The sequence below is a fragment of the Microcaecilia unicolor genome, chromosome 2 (assembly GCF_901765095.1).
Source record: "Microcaecilia unicolor chromosome 2, aMicUni1.1, whole genome shotgun sequence".
NCBI classification, from domain to species: domain Eukaryota; kingdom Metazoa; phylum Chordata; class Amphibia; order Gymnophiona; family Siphonopidae; genus Microcaecilia; species Microcaecilia unicolor.
In genome coordinates this window covers 487,841,760-487,859,076 of record NC_044032.1, presented here as the reverse complement: position 1 = coordinate 487,859,076, position 17,317 = coordinate 487,841,760, and the positions used below count along the sequence as shown (strand labels likewise).

The following is a 17,317-nucleotide window of genomic DNA, read 5'->3' as shown; positions in this document are numbered from 1 at the left end:
GACAGAAGACTATCTCCACCCGAGAGTCTGTCTTTTTACTCCTTTGTCCGGGAAATGGCTACGGCTATTCCCTTCCCTGTGGAGGTTGAGGATGAGCCCAGGACTGACATGCTTGAGGTCCTGGATTATTCTTCTCCACCTAAAGAGGCTGTGACAATCCCTCTGCCTAAGGTACTGAAGAAAGTCCTTATGCGAAACTGGTCCGCCCTTCTGTCTGGCCCTGTGGTTCCCAAGAAAGCTGAGTCCCAGAACCTGGATTGATGAGGTCCCAATTACCCCACAGTTCCATGGTGGTGGATTCCGCTCTCGAGAGCTAGGAGTACTAGAGACTATATGCTTCGGCGCCCCCAGGCAGAGAAGCTAGGTCTCTTGACTCTTTTAGGAGAAAGATGTATCAGGCCGCTACGCTCGCTGCCAAGATCCAGTCATATCAGCTCTTCATGAGCGTACCCTTGCGGGACTTGATAAGTCAACTGTCCAGTTTGGTTGAGACACTCCTTACGGAGCTGGCCGAGCCTTTTCGTCAGGTGGTCAGGCAGCAGAAGGTGTGTCGCAAGTTCCTGGCCAGGGGTACTTTTCACACTTTTGACATGACATCCAGGATCACTGCTCAAGGTATAGTGATGTGCAGACTCTCATGGCTGTGTGTCTGACCTGGATCATTCTGTCCAGCAGCGGATGGCAGATGTTCCTTGCCGGGGGGACAATCTTTTTTGAGAGAAAGTAGAGGATCTTGTTAATCAGATTAAGAAGCATAATGATGCTATGGATTCTCTCTCCCACCGCTTTCTGCTACTGCCTCCTCATCTAGAAGGTTTTTTGGAGGGAAGGGAACTGTTCCCTATTCCTACTTTAGGCGTAGGTACACTCCTGCTTCTTGGCAACCTGCCCAGGCTCAGCCCTAGCGCGCTCATTCTCGTCAACAGCGTGTGTCTAAGGCCTATTCTGCTCCCCAGCAAAAGCAAGGGACGGGCTTTTGACTGGCTCCAGATCAGCATAGCCGCTGTAAAATTGTCCGTACCGGACGACTTGCCGGGGGGGGGGGGGGGGGGGGGGGGGGGGGGGGGGGGGGGTTGATGTTTTTTCACCAAAGGTGGCCTCTTATAACCTCCGACCGGTGGGTTCTTCAAATACTCCGGTTAGGATACACACTGAATCTGGAATCCAAACCTCCAAATTGCCCACCAAGAGCTCATTCTTACAGCTCCAAGCACAGGCAGGTAGTTGCAGAGGAACTCTCCGCCCTTCTAAAGGCTAGTGCGGTCAAACCCGTTCCACCAGGGGAAGAAGGGCTGGGATTATATTCCAGGTACTTTCTTGTGTAAAAGAAAATGGGGGGGGGGGGGGTTGGGGAATGCGTCCCATCCTAGACCTAAGAGGCCTGAACAAATACCTGGTTCGAGAAAAGTTCAGGATGGTTTCCCTAGGCACCCTTCTTCCCATGATTCAAGAGCACGATTGGCTATGCTGTCTGGACTTAAAGGATGCTTACATACACATCTCGATACTTCCAGCTCACAGGAGGTATCTTCGATTTTGGCTGCGAACACAGCACTTTCAATTGTCCTGCCAGCATTCTTTCCCCGTCCTCATACCCGCCCTGGCGAAAGCAGTTTACATACCTTGGACTGGAAGAGAGCATTGGCCTTTTACGTGGAGCGGACACAGCCCTTCAGACAGTCTGCCCAGTTGTTTGTTTCTTTCGATCCCAACAGGAGGGGAGTCATCATCTGAAAACGCACAATCTCCAGTTGGCTAGCGGATTGCATTTCCTTCACTTATGCCCAAGCTGGGCTGACTCTAGAGGGCCATGTCAAGGCTCATAATGCCATGGCTGCGTCAGTGGCCCACTTAAAGTCGGCCTCCATTGAAGAGATTTGCAAGACTGCAATGTGGTCATCAGTCCACACATTCACATCTCACTACTGCCTTCAGCAGGATACCCAATGCGACAGTCGGTTTGGGCAGGAATCTGCAGAATCTGTTTGGGGTTTAGAATCCAACTCCACCCCCCTAGACCCATTTTTGTTCTGTTCCAGGCTGCACTCTCAGTTAGTTGATTTTGGTTTCAGGTCAGTCTTTGTTCTGTGCTCGCCATTGTGAGGCCCAACTGACCAATGTTCATTGTATTGAGTGAGCTTGGTTGCTAGGGATACGCCACATGTGAGAACAAGCAGCCTGCTTGTCCTCGGAGAAAGCAAAGATACTTACCTGTAGCAGGTATTCTCTGAGGACAGCAGGCTGATTGTTCTCACAAACCCGCCCTCCTCCCCTTTGGAGTTGTTGTTGTTGTTTCTTGTTTATATGCTTTTTGATTAAACTAAAGAGGCACGCTCACGCGGCAGGTGGGAAGTCGTTCGCGCATGCGCGGTTCACGCTGCCTGCGCGACGGAACTTTCCTGAAAGACTTTTTTTTTATTTTGCTTGCAAAATTTGTTTACCAATTCCTGGGCCACCGCGGACGATGACCCACATGTGAGAACAATCAGCCTGCTGTCCTTGGAGAATACCTGCTACAGGTAAGTATCTTCGCTCTCACTATCATAACTGCTATATTTTAGAAAGAGTGTCAGTCTAGAACTGAATTACATGAGATCTTTCAGAGCTTGCAGTAACTATTTGTGTCATTAAATTTAAGCAAAGCTGGTACTTTTTATGGTAGATTGCCTAGGGTGCTCATGTAGGATATTGAGCCCCAGGAGTATTGAAATATTTGAAAAGTCCTAATGAGGGATAGGGGGAAAACTTTTTTTTAAATAGAAAGTGAATGTGATACAAGTGCTCATTTCAGCCTTAATTCTTAAGGTAGTGTTTGTGCACTTCTATGTATGTATAAACACTGATTTTATTGCCTCCTGTCTTAAAAAAAAAATGATTAATGCTAGAAAATCTTTCAAGTGTTACATATGTTTCTACTCCAAATGAATTAAGGTCACACATCTTGCTAGGATTAGTAGCCATTTGGTTTGCTGTAGTACAATGCAGACTTCTCACAATACTGTTGTTCATGTCAGCTTATTCATTGATGTTTGGTTTTCAGATTGGATGGGATTTTTTTTATTCTGCTTTTTAACCATCTGCTTTCCAATTTGATTTTTGAGTCAAATACCTTATGAAATATTTAATTTGATACAATTAAACATATTCTGTTCCCATTATGTTGTCCCTCAAATAGAGTTTCTGCCAAGTTACATGGAACAGATGAAACATGTAAAGTCTGACATTTTTACTTCGAAAATTTGAGAGAAATTTTCTTAAAAGGGCATTCACACATCTGTTTAACATATATCGATATATAATGCATATTTGCTGTATGCTTTGTTGAATTTTTATGCATGTGTAAACTTAGTGTATGGGTTATGATCCTTACTACCATTACCTGTGCAGCTGGATCGATGCGAGAAGCCTTGCAAGCTAACAGGCAACCAGAAGAGCCCACAACGCCAACCACTACTCTTCCGACCCAGTTCAAACAAAGGACACCAATGTACAATAGTAGTTCCAATCCGGCTCCCCCTGCCGCAGCAGCCACAGCACCTACATCACCCTTAACACCTACCACCCCGACTGCCATTGCCCCTGCAGCACAAGCACCACAGATAACCCCACAAACGCAAACTCAACAGCAACCAAAGAAAAGTCTCTCGCTCACAGTAAGTGAAAGTAAACACTTTCCTAGTCATTTTTGCACAAGACTTGGGAGTTTGTAATGTAAGGCTTAGGCAGTAGTGGTCTGGTGATAATAGAAACTGAATTTGTTTACTAAATACAGTTGGTGAATTAACTCCAGGGAAACTTGGGCAGGTATATAGAATGGACTAAGACTCATTAGCTTATACTGTAAATGCTCACATATAGGTATAAATTATATTCTGATTTTGAACTTTAAGTAGCAAGAAAATGCAAGGACTTGCATATAGGTCGCTATCCTCCCTGGGTCCAATGTCATCTTCTCCATCCCTTCCCCATGCAGCTGCTGTCACCCTGCTTTTTTCTGCATCACTCCATTAGTGCTCTACACCAGTTCAGGGCCTTCCAATAGAGGCTGACGTTCGAGCATGACCATATCTCGTGAAGCATTTCCCATTGGGGGAAGGGTGAGATACAGCAGCAGTGTGGGCCTCTATTGGAAGACCTCATGCTGGTGCAGGGCACTTTTTTAGTGGTGTGGGAAGAGAGAGGGTGACAGTGATCCCACAGGGAAGGGAAGGGGGAGACTATTCTGGCCACAGGACTGGGGGAAGGAGTGGGAGATGAGAAGCGAACTCCAGAGGGGAAAGGGAGAAGGAAGGGGAGATTCTGGACCTGGGGTGGGTGGGTGGGAAGGAAGGGAGGGGGAAATGTTGTTTGAATATAGGTCACCTCTGTGATTTCTAATTTTCAAATAATTTCTACATTTTTCAACCTATATACATGTATCTGTGGTAATTTTCTTTCGCTTATATAGGAAGAACTGGGACCTTCTGACTCACAGCTTTGGGAACACATAACAAAATCATTGCTCGTTTAAGTAGCAATATATTGGAGATCCTTGCATGTAGAAAGAATAATTACTAGTGAGGAGAAAGCTATGACTTCATAAACCTGGAAAACATCAATAGAACACTAAATGTCACATTTCAGTTTTATCTTATATCAAAAATGGACAGTTGCAAGGGTCAAAGGCAAGCAAGGAAGCTCTGAAGAGATGGTGCATACTGTGGAGTAGTGCAGAAGCTTAAGAATTGTTCATATTTGTAAGAAAAAGGAGATTCAGTACGGTGGTGACAATGGTTTTTTCAGTTAACTCCAAAGTGATCTACAAACAAAAATACAAAGTAAGCCATTTTCCCATACAGGTCAGGATCAAGCAAAATCTTTAACCTTTGAGCCCAGACCCCATTCATAAATACAATAAAAGCTGTGAACCCCAACATAAACTATATTAGCCGGCACCATATGCATTTGAAAAAAAGTCACAATTTAATACCCTTAAAAAAAGGCAGACAAACCAAATTCTTGTTGTGAATCTCTGAGCAGTACCTTCTGAAGCTGGGAAGCTGCCTCCAGAAAAGACTGGTTGTGGGAAGAATAGTAAAAGTTCTTGAGGTGACCACAGATGTACTTATGAATCAAAACTACCCCTAAATATTCTAAGCTGGATAGCTCTGAAACAAGAAAGTATAACTTAAACTGACATTTTCCCACAGGGAGCCAATGAAGGCAAATCATTACATCACTATATAAAAGTGTAAGCTAGAAGTCCACTCAAAGGCTATCGAAAAAGTTGTTTTGAACAACTTTCAGCCTACTTAATTATCTTTTTGTAAACCATGTAAATATTTAAACCAAATGCTCCACCATCCCAGCTTCCTAGTCCCATCTTTAACATAATTTCTATCACCTCTTCAGTTGCATTCCCTTTTCAATTATCAGTTCTGAAGTATTCCATACTGCTATTCATTTTCTCAAAATTTTATCAGTTTCATCCATTACTGAATTAACTATATAACATTCTCAGTCAGATTGTCCATTCCCAACCCATTGGCCAAAAATAATAGGATTAAGTGTTGTAAAAGCATCATGTGCTGGACCAGTGATCTAACTGTAGCTTTGTAAAACTGGAGACTCCTCAAGTCTTCCACATTGTCCTTGGTAGAATACAGATGATTAAAAAATGTTCTGTATTCTAAGGAAGTAAGGTAACCTCTTTTTAACTGAAAACTGAAGGGTTTTTTTTTTGGGAGGGGGGGGTATTTCTCTAAATCTATCAAAGTTCTACCCATATAGATGAAGTAATTGGTTTTCTCGAGGACAAGCAGGTCTTCATATTCTCATAGCCGGGTGACGTCATCCGACGGAGCCTGACGCGGATTCCGACTAGCAAGTAATGAAGAAGCTTCTAGCAACATCCCACTGCACATGCACTTGTGCCTTCCTGCCTGATGCACAAGCATGGGTACCTCAGTCTTCGTTTTTCTGCTGAGCAGGGAGGATGCATTTTGCGTTCTACTACAGTGTGCATAGTACTTTTATGCGCATGCCTTCTCATGTGGCTTTTGCTCTTTCTTTTTTTTTTCTTCATTTTAATATATTTTTCCTCTCTTTTATTTTCAAGTGTTTGTGGCACATTTGTTTCCTTTTTTTCACGAGTGGCTGGGCTGGTTAGGCCGTAACCCTGACTTCAGTTTGAATTCTTCTCCTTTTTGTTAGCTTGAGATTGAGAAGTTTAATTTAGCTGAGATTCTTTTTTCAATGTCTCAGAAGACCCCCAGTGGTTTCAAAAGGTGCGCCTAATGTAGTCGGGTGATTTCTGTCATGGGTCCGCACTCTTGGTGCATCAGGTGTCTTGGACCTGACCTTGCGCATAACTCCTGTTCTCTCTGTTTAAAAATGCAGTTGAGAACTCAGCAGGCAGGAGCACCTCGAAGGCCGATATAGCGACATCAGCACTGGAAGCATTGACCTTCATGGCTGCTAAGACTTCTGCATCCACTGGGAGTGCACCGACATTGAGGAGGTCTCCACCTATCGACATAGTTGCAGATAGCAAGCCCTGGGACCTCTTAGCATTGGATTTGACACCAAGGCAGCATGTGGGTTCAATGATGTCCTCATTGGCACTGAGGAACCAGTTTGTTATGCATCGGGGAAAGCCCAAGAAGCATAAGCACCAATCCTCGATGCATGGTGCAGGAGTGCTGGTACATCAGAATCACCAATACCCGAGAAACACCCTTCACGAGCGTCTACTTGCGAAACTTGGTGCGACAGTTGGCGGATGTGCTCCCTCCGGAGCAGGCCGAGCCTTTTCGCCAGTTGGTCAAGCAGCAGAAAGTGTGTTGAAAGTTCTTGGCCAGGGGCACTTACAACACTTTTAATGTGGCATCCAGGATCTCTGCTCAAAGTGTAGCAAGGTACAGACTCTCATGGCTGAATGTTACTGACTTGGAACACTCTGTTCAGCCATGGTTGGCGGATGCTGCTTGCTGGGGGTGGATAACCTTTTTGTAGAGAAGGTTGAGGAGGTCGCTGACCGAATCAAGAAACCTACTGATACAATGTCTTCTTTCTCCCGCCGGATACCTTCTGCATCCACCATCTCAGCTAGGAGGGGTTTTGGCAAGTCAAGGAGCGCTCCGTACTACTATTCTAGGAGTAAGTACACTTCTTCGGCTCACCAGCCTACTCAGGCTCAGCCCCAGCATGCTCATTCACATAACAGCGTGTGCCTAAGGCTCCTGCTGCTGCTCCCCAGTCAAAGCAAGGGGTGAGTTTTTGACTGCTCCAGCAGAGCATAGCCGCAGTAAAAGTGTCCATCTCGAGGGGAGGGGGGGACCTAATATTTTTCACCAAAGGTGGCTTCTTATAACCTCCAGCTGGTGGGTTCTTCAAATAGTTTGTCTCGGATAAACCCTCAATTGGCATCTTAAACCTCCAAATTGCCCACTGATAGCTCATTCATTGAGCTCAGGCAAGTACTTGCAAAGAACTCTCTGCCCTTCTAAAGGCCTATGTAGTCAAACCCGTTCCGTCAAGGGAAGGACAGGGATTCTATTCCAGGTACTTCCTTGTGCAGAAGACGGGGGTGGGGGGATGCGTCCCATCCTAGACCTAAGGGCCTTGAACAAATTTCTAGTCCGAGAAAGATTCCAGATGGTTTCTCTAGGCACTCTTCTCCCAGTGATTCAGAAAAACGATTGGCTATGGCAGTGTTTCCCAAACCTGGTCCTGGAGGCACCCCAGCCACTCAGGTTTCAGGGTATCCACAATGAATATTCATGAGAGAAATATGTACGCAATGGAGGCAGTGCATGCAAATCTCTCTCATGAATGTTCATTGTGGATAGCCTGAAAACCTGACTGGGTGGGTTGCCTCCAGGACCAGATTTGGGAACCACTGGGCTATGCTCTATAAGGATGCATATACTCGTATCCCAATACTTCCAGCCCACCGGAAGTATCTTCAGTTTTGGCTGGAAGTACATCTCTACCAGTACTGCGTGTTGCCTTTTGGCCTCGAGTCAGCTCCCAGGGTCTTCATCAAATGTCTAGTGGTAGTTGCAGCATCGCTATGCAGACTGGGAGTCCATGTCTTCCCATATCTTGACAATTGGCTGGTGAAGAGCACCTCAGAGGACTGTGCTCGGGAGTCCATACGGATGACTATTTGGGTGCTCGAGCTACTAGGGTTTGTTTTAGACAACCCCAAATCCCATCTTCATCCTGTCTATCGACTGGAGTTCATAGGAGCCCTTCTCAACACAGAGGTTTCGAGCCTACCTCCCAGAGACAAGAGTGGACAATTTTGTCTCGCTGGTATCCAAGGTTCGTGCCTCTCAACAGGTCACAGCTTGGCAGATGTTAAGATTAATGGGCCTCATGGGTTCCACAGTGTATGTTACACCCATGACGCGTCTTCACATGAGATCAGCTCAATGGACCCTGGCTTCTCAGTGGTATCAAGCCATGGGAAGTCAACAAGATGTCATCCAAGTGTCCCCAGAGCTTGTACGCTCTTCTTCAGTGGTGGACAATTCGATCCAATTTGACTCTGGGACTTCCATTCCAAATTCCTCAGCCACAAAAAGTGCTGATGACGGGTGCATCTCTCCTGGGATGGGGAGCTCATGTAGATGGGCTTCACGCTCAAGGTGCTTGGTCCGTCAAGAAAACAAATCTTCAGATCAACCTCCTGGAGCTTCAGGCAATCTGGAATACTTCGCACAGATCCTGGCTTTGAATATCCAGGAATAATGCCATCAGTGGTGAGCAAAAACACTCACTGCCAACGGCTGAATATTGAACCCTGTGTTTTAATGTTTCAGCTTCCCTTTCAGCATGACTTTGAAACAATGCATAATGTACAATGGAATAGTTTGTGAGGTTTTTTTTGTTTTGTTTTTTAGGGTGACTATAGGTAGGTTGCTTTTTTATTTATTTATTTTTAACCTTCCATATTTGATACCTGTTTTCAAGATGTCTTGTCTGGGTGGTTTTGTGAACACTCATTGGCCTATAAGCTGGAAGGGTGCTGCCTCCAAGGTATACCTTTTGGTAGCAGTTGTTACACTGGCTGTCTTCCTCACTCCCTAGAATAGAGCATATAATTTTATTTTTGTTACATTTGTACCCCGCGCTTTCCCACTCATGGCAGGCTCAATGCGGCTTACATGGGGCAATAGAGGGTTAAGTGACTTGCCCAGAGTCACAAGGAGCTGTCTGTGCCTGAAGTGGGAATCGAACTCAGTTCCTCAGTTCCCCAGGACCAAATTCCACCACCCTAACCACTAGGCCACTCCTCTGCACTGTGCCCAGAGACAGCCATCTCCTCTGGATATGCAATTCAGAGGGTCCACAACACTAGTAGGTTATATTTGTATGGTATAAATTGGTGAGGGAGAGAACCTAGCATTGCTGAAATACAGATGATGATAAGGTGTAGAGCTGGCTTATTTTCTGTCCACTTTCATGACTGTGGCCTGTGTCAAAACAGTGGGTTTTTAAGCCTGTAAAACTGCCTTATTTCTTGAAGAGTATTACTCTAGTTTGGCCAGCAGGTGTTGCGTGTTTAGATTTAAAGCTGTTACAGAGAAATGGCTGTTCCCTCTTTATTTAACACAGATAAGAGGTAATCTGCAGTGATGTGATCAGCTATTTTTAAAACTTGTTGCTCTGGACGTCACGTGATGCTAGCCAGAGGGTAGGACGCCGCAGGGCAGAGCTCCGAGGCCCCTAAGATAAAATCTACCCTTGGACAGCACGAGAGGCGATTTGGAAACCCACGAACAGAACAAATAAGTTGGGCACGTTGAAAAGTCCTAAAGGAACTAATTTGGTGCACCTGTGATGACCTCCAAAACACAGAGAAAAGACGGAGCACGAGGGCGAGCTGGGGACGGTAAGATGGTGGACCCTGGCCCCTCGGGAGAAACTGTAAGCTCCGTTTGGGCGGCTGAAATTGCAGCTGAGGTCTCGCAGCTGCTGGAGACCTCTGTGGACTTAAAACTGCAAAAGATTGCTGAAAAGTTGGATGCGGTAGATGGTAAAATAGAGGGGCTGAGCACAGATATGGCAGGATATCAGCAAAGACTGTCTGATATAGAAGATCGTTGCACGCAGCAGGCCAGCCAGCATGAGGAATGGCGGAAAAAGTTTGAGCAAGTAGAGCAGAAGCTAGAAGATCTTGAGAACCGGGTGAGAAGGAATAACCTCCAGTTGGTTGGATTTCCTGAGTCCCTACGAGAGGTTGATTTAAGGGAGTTCCTGGAATCCTGGCTGCCCAAAGCACTGAATTTGCAGGCTCTGGAAAAGACCTTAAAAATAGAGAGAGCACATCGTTTGGGCCAGCTAAGGCAAGCAGCAGGACGTCCCAGGGTAGTAATATGTAAAATCCTTAATTACTCCCATAAACAAGAGATTCTGAGAGCCTGGAGGCAGACCGGGAAAGTTGCATATGAACAGCACATCATTTTATGCTTTCAAGATTTCTCTGCGGCTGTGGCATTACAACGGAAGCAATATGGAGAAGCGTGCTCAGAGCTGTTTAAGAAGAAAGTTAGATTTGCCTTACTGTATCCAGCCCGGCTGCGAGTGCAGCAGGATGGCAAGCTTCGATTTTTCAGCTCACCGACCGAAGCCCTAAAATTTGCCAAACAGTTAGATGGCGGCGTGGAAGTCGCAGCAAAAGAACAGGAGCGCTGATCGTGGTGAGAGCCAGCAGAAAGAAAGCTACCTAGAAGGAACTGAGAGGGAAGCTCAGAGTCTGCAAGGAATCATTCTACGGACACTAAAAGAGAGTGCATATGTCTTTCTCCCTGTTTTAAAGTGAGAGATATGGGGGTTACTGATTGATTGTGAGGGGGGGGGACTTGTTTTGTTAATGTTAGGAATATAAGTGCAAACGTGTGAGGATAAAATTATAGAAGTATAGGAACGGTCGTTTTAAAAGCATGGTTAACTGTGATACTTGGGGGATGAGGTTTGCTAATGTTTCAAGATTATAGTTGTGCTGTAAAGGAGGGGGCGGGGCGGAAACGTGACAAGTTCTCTAGACAGGACGCAGATCTGTTTCTTGGGGGGGGGGGTAAGGGGAGGGTTTGGGCAAGGAGAGGAAAGGGGAGGGAGATGACATGGGGGGGAGGAAGAGGGGTTTTGTTTGTTGTTGTGGTTTTTATTGGTTTCTGCTCTTCTCTCTTTCCTTAGGGATCGTTGTCCAGCAGCAGTGGTGGAGATGGGGGAGGGCACCCAAGGGCTGGGGGGGGTGTTCCCAAGGCTGTAAAAGTAGAGGCTGGCTATACAATAAGATAAGAGAGGGGACTAGGTCATTTTAAGTTTGTTTCCTGGAATGTGGGGGGAGTTTCGTCGCCCATAAAGCGGAAAAAACTTTTACAAGCTTTGAACCGCCATGCAGCAGATATAGTATTTTTGCAGGAGACGCATCTGTCAGCCGCAGAGCATGCCAAATTCCAACAAGGATGGGTGGGAGGAGCGATAGGCTCCCCGGCTTGCAATAAAAAGGCAGGGGTATTAATACTTTTCCGTAAGGGGCTGCATCTTCCCATCAAAGGGGTAAAGAGGAGTGCAGAAGACAGATATGTATTAGTGGAGGTGGAATTGGGGGTTTTTACATATGTACTGTGCAATGTCTATGCACCGAATACTTTTGACAAAAAATTTTATAGGGAGATTTTGGCATTGTTGGCTCCATACCAAGGGGGTAATATAATTTTAGGTGGGGATTTTAACATAGTTTATAACCCATTGGTAGACAAAAGTAGCGGGAGAGGACAAAGTCAGGCTTATTATGAAAGAGGCCTGCCTTTCTTGTGCTCTACACTAAACTTGGTAGATGTGTGGAGAATTTTACACCCAACATGCAGAGATTATACTCATCTATCAAGAGCGCACTCAACCATGTCCCGTATTGATTATATTTTTCTCTCAGTTACTTTATTTTCAAAGGTGGTTGAGGCGGAGATAGGCCCATGTGAGATTTCAGATCATTCTCTACTTTGGGTGATCTTGGAACAAACAGGGGGAGAAAGTAAGGGAGGAGGATGGAAATTTCCGCTGGAGCTTTACAGGGATACGAAGTTTCAGGCATTTCTGAGAGAGAAATGGAGAGAATTTGCGGTCCACAACAGGATGCATGTGGAACAGGCCAGTTTGTACTGGGAGACAGCAAAGGCTGTCCTCAGAGGTGAGATCATTGCTTATAGGGCGTGGATTAAGAAAAGACGAGATCAAGAGATTTTAAGATTGGAACGAGAGGTGAGGAATCAGCGTATAAAGTTCGGGGTAAATCCGACGGAAGAGCAGAAGTTAGCGTACTTGGCATCTCAGAGAGAATTAAATGAACTGCTGCATGAACGAGTTCAAAAATCGCAACAATATTATAAGCATCAGTTGTACATGTACGGAAACAAGGCAGGGAGCTTGCTAGGGCGCTTAGCTAGAGGGAAGAAAGGGCCGAGCAGAATTTTACAGGTAAAGGACCAGGCAGGTAACATGTTTAAATCTCCGCAGGATATAGTGGCAGGGTTTCAGAGGTATTACAAGGAGTTGTATGGGGAACAGAGGGACCTGATAACGGATAGCATGATGTTTTTAGAGAATGTAGAGACCCCGTTGATTTCCTCGGCCCAGGCAAAACTCCTCAACACACCTATAGTGGAGGGTGAGTTGATGCTGGCGTTACAGCAGAGTGATATACACAAAGCACCGGGCCCAGATGGATATGGTGTGGCTTTTTATAAAATGTTACAGGAGCTGGTGACTCCCCCCCTTTTGAAGTTGTTTAACTCCCTGGCCAATTCAGAGCCCGCATTGGACACCTTCAATATAGCTAAAGTGATAGTGTTACTGAAACCGGGGAAAAACCCAGAGGAGATGGGGGCCTATCGGCCAATCTCCTTGCTAAATAGTGACATTAAATTATATGCAAAAATTTTGGCTAATAGGCTGGCGAGGGTGCTTCCAGACTTGATAGCATCACCGCAAGTAGGTTTTGTGAGAGGACGGGCAGTGGTCAGTAATTTGAGGGCGATTATAGCCTCCTTGGAGAAAGTGGGGGAGCGGAAAGTGCCTTCTCTGCTGATCAGTTTTAACGCAGAGAAGGCATTTGACAGAGTTGCATGGCGCTTCATGTTTGCGGTCTTACAGAAGGTGGGAATTGAGGGATTTTTCAGGGATGCAGTGGAAGCCCTTTATTTGAACCCGCAGGCTTACATCTGGGTTAATGGAGAGAGATCTGAGGTATTCTCGATAAGGCGGGGCACAAGACAGGGGTGCCCTTTATCCCCGCTACTGTTCATTCTTACATTGGATCCCTTGATACGAGCAATAGAGTCCCACCCTGAGGTGATGGGAGTGAGCTGGGGCAAGCCTACGTTCAAGGTTTCTGCATTTGCAGACGATATTCTAGTTCATCTAACGCATCCTAAGAAGTCCCTGGTGGCGCTGTTAGAATTATTTCATGAGTACGGGGATTACGCGGGCTTTAAAATCAATGTAACCAAATCCCTAGCTCTAACGGCTTCAGATGAAGTAAGACGTGAATGGGGGGAGTATTTTCCGCTGAGATGGGCTCAAAAACATATCACGTATTTGGGGGTACAGATAGCTATGCAGACTTCAGATTTTTATCATCTAAATCTCACTCGCTTGCTGGATAACATGAGAGTTAGGTTGCGAAAATGGGCGGAGCTGCCGCTCACGCTCCATGGGCAGATACAACTGTTTCGTATGGTGGAATTCCCCAGATGGCTTTACACGTTTCAGGTGTTGCCACTGCGACTCCAGGGGGGGGGGACGTGAGGCGATTCTATAAACACCTGCGAGTTTTCCTCTGGGGGGGGAGGAAGCCTAAGCTCCCCATGGACTTAATGTTAGGATCTTGGAGGGAGGGGGGTATAGGGGTACCGGATATTAAGCGCTATAACCAAGCATGTATTATGCGGCACTTAGGAGACTGGTTGTTGGACAGGCAAGACTATACGCCCAGGCAGTTAGAAAGGGAATATTTTCATCCATATCATTTATATTTTTTATTACAGGGTCCGAGGCAAGCGTTACCAGGGACATTTAAGAATAGTCTGTTGTTGGGACCCCTGAGGGGGGCCTGGAAGGATCTAACTAGAACTTGGGGATTATCAGCGGTGAATACGGACCTCATGCCACTGCAGGGTAACCCATTATTTTCCCCCGGCTCAGAAAACCCAGTATTTCGTAGTTGGGCCTCATTGGGCATTACACGATTGGAACATGTTCTGGGTACAAGAGGAGGGTTACTGAGTTTGGGTGCATTGGGGGTAGGGATCGATATCAGACATGAATTTGCGTATCGGCAATTGGAGCATTATGTGCGGACCCTCAACATCGAACAGCTGAATAGTGGGCATGGGAGAAAGCTCAGAGAGTTCTTCAACACAGTCCCGGGGGACAGGCTTTCAATTTCGGGAATATATACCGGATTTTGTGGGAGAAAGGATTAGTAAAGGACGTGAGTGCAATTGAGGCACGCTGGGCACACGATTTGCAGAGACCCCAATTCCACCTAGACTATAAAATGTTGGTGGCTCGTGTCCCGGCCATATCGATCAATGCAGCTCTCAGAGAATGCCATTATAGAATTTTGTATAGAGCATATATGTCCAAGGCCCAAGTATTCAAGATGGGGGGGGGGGGGGGTGCCAGACCCCCTATGCTCTAAGTGCCAACAGACAGAGGGGACATTCTTTCATTACCTCTGGGGCTGTCTCCTAGTGCAGAACTATTGGAGGCAGATCTTTAAATATCTGGAGGGACTATTGCAAGCTAGGATTCCCATGTCCCCTTCAGGGATATTATTAGACAAATTTGAATTATTTGGCTATCAACGAAGGGGTGCCCGGCTTTTTATACGTAAAGCCTGTATCCTAGGTAAAAAGTTGATCTTGAATAGGTGGCTTAGCGTTGATCCTCCAGATTTTTGGTATTGGAGAAATCAACTCCATGATCTTTTGCTGCATGAGCGTCGGGCGATGGGACCCTCCCCAAAGGCAAGAGAGAGATTTATGAGAATCTGGCGGGGGTATATACAATATACAATCGGCTAGGGCACGAAGTTTAGTATTAAATGGTATGTAAGGAAGGAAAGAAGGAGAAGAGCAGGTAGTGTTTTTTTTTTTTCTCTTGGGGGGGGGGCGGAAGGTGGGATCGGTAAGGGAGTAGGGGGCAGGGAGAGAAGTCTGGTATGTTCGGGTAGGGTGTGGTAGAGGGTAGTAGGAGCTGTTTAATTTTTGTGTGGGGCGGGCATGTTTTGATGGGATAGTTAAGTGGAATGTTCGCATTATAAAGATACTGATTCTGTGCAGTTCACAGCAGTTCATGCAATAGGGTATTGTCTACTTCTCGGAGGTGGCCAAAGTCCAGGTTTTGATGACAATGATCTACAGAAAGGAGAGGGGGAAAGTCTCCTCAAATGTATAGGTCTCAGAACACTGGTTTATTTCTGTCTAGTGGCATGTATTGCTTATGCTTAATGAGGTGTAGAGTTCATGAAAGTTTCTTTGCATTCGCAGTAGTTATTGGGGGAGGGGGGGGAGAGCGGGGATTATGATAAGGCAAGCACAAAATGTATGAGCAGCGTATTCGGGAGATATCAATGTTATAGTGGATAGTCATGTGGCAAAACAGTGCTGGCTATGGGGATCTGGTTGTAAAGGGGGGGGGGGGGGGAAATGATAAAATCATTGATGATAAAAGATATGGATGCGTATACCCAAATGTGTTGTATTTTTCCAAGGTTACGTTATTGGTTTTGTTAATAATGTTGAATCATCAATAAAAATTGTTTAAACCTTAAAACTTGTTGCTCTGGGCTGTGATTGGCCAAGGAGCTCAAATTAATCTAGGAAAATACTGGATTTTTCTCCAGTCCCAGCTTCGAAGTAGAGAGAGAAAGACCTCTCTATTGAGACCCTGTGAGCAGTTATATTTTGTAACCTGTACTTCCCAGGCACTATTCAGGTAATGAACAAATGTTTAGATAGTTTTATAATTGATCCATATTCAGTTACCTGTTATGTGCTGTTTTTGTTCCATCTGTTTTTATGATTCACTGTTCAGTGTTTTTCATGACAGTAAACATTTTTAGTTGATTGCCTCTGCTTGTCAGGACTGACTAAGAATCCTGGTGGTTTGTGTGTTGGGTCTTTGAGTGCTTTCTAGAAACTAGAAACTGGGACCACTGGGAGTGTGGCTTCAGTAACCAAGAAATCACTGGGGAGCACCTTGAGAGCGGGAGACTTGCCCAGAGGTGGTTGGAACCCAGCTGGTGGGAGGAGGGTGCTAATGTAGAGCACAAGTGGCAGGTGCAGGTGGACTTGAGCTGTGCTGGGATGGACCCTCTAAGTGGCCACGGGGTAGCCCCAGGCAGATGGCTAGGCGTTTGACACTTTTTTTTAAAGCAGAGATTCCAAAAATCTTTTCTCCCACTAATATCTTTGTTTTCTGGGCTGCTTGCAGAGAGAGCAAATGTATGCTGCACAAGAAATGTTCAAGACTGCAAACAAAGTTACCAGACCAGAGAAGGCTCTTATACTCGGTTTCATGGCAGGATCCAGAGGTATGAATAAAACACTAAGATTGCATTTTTCATCAGGTGTAACTGAACAGTTGCAAGATTCTAAGGGGGTCTTTTACTAAAGGTTAGCTCAAGTTATCTACATCAGGTCCCATTTTATTCCTATGGGCCCTACTGCAGATAACTTGAGCTAATATTTAGTAAGAGACCCTCTAAAATAGCTCAGTCCAGTTTGTCTAATTTAGAAGGGTGTCATATATATTTTTTTTCTTAGATCTCTTTTATAGGTAAAAGTAGAGAATCACCTGATACACTGAGGCATGTATTGACCTGTCATAATCCTTGAAGCAAAATCTTTTGGCATTTTGGTCGAAGTACAGATGGAGAGTATGAAAGCTGTTAAAATGTTTCTTTCCTTTTTTATAAGAAAAAGGAATCCCACCTGAATGGATTCATCTAACAGATATTAAGGGGGTTTAGGGGGGGTTTGGGTTGTTGAGGGGTTAGTGGGGGGAGAGGGGGGGAAGGGTGGGGGAATAGGAGGGATAAAAGGGTTATAAGTATAATGTTAAAATAAAAATTAAATTGTTGCATTGCCATTTGCTGGAGCCAGTGGCTCGTTGTTATGTTTGAGATGTTATTTCAATAAAAATTCAAAGTTAAAAAAAGAAAAAGGAATCCCTATAATGAGTACCACCATTTGTACCTTATATATAAAATTATAGCCAGCATAGAGGGTTATTCTGTGAAAAACGATAAGATGTTGGTATA

At 45.3% G+C, this 17,317-nt stretch overlaps 1 protein-coding gene across 1 annotated transcript in view; it reads left to right on the top strand.

Annotated features, from left to right (window-relative positions):
- Positions 1 to 17,317, top strand: part of NELFA (negative elongation factor complex member A) — an 83,865-nt gene that overhangs the window by 57,847 nt on the left and 8,701 nt on the right. The window contains exons 9-10 of the mRNA XM_030191108.1: positions 3,388 to 3,653; positions 16,489 to 16,588. Of these exons, the coding sequence (XP_030046968.1) occupies positions 3,388 to 3,653; positions 16,489 to 16,588 (366 nt within the window). The remainder of the gene's footprint in view (positions 1 to 3,387; positions 3,654 to 16,488; positions 16,589 to 17,317) is intronic.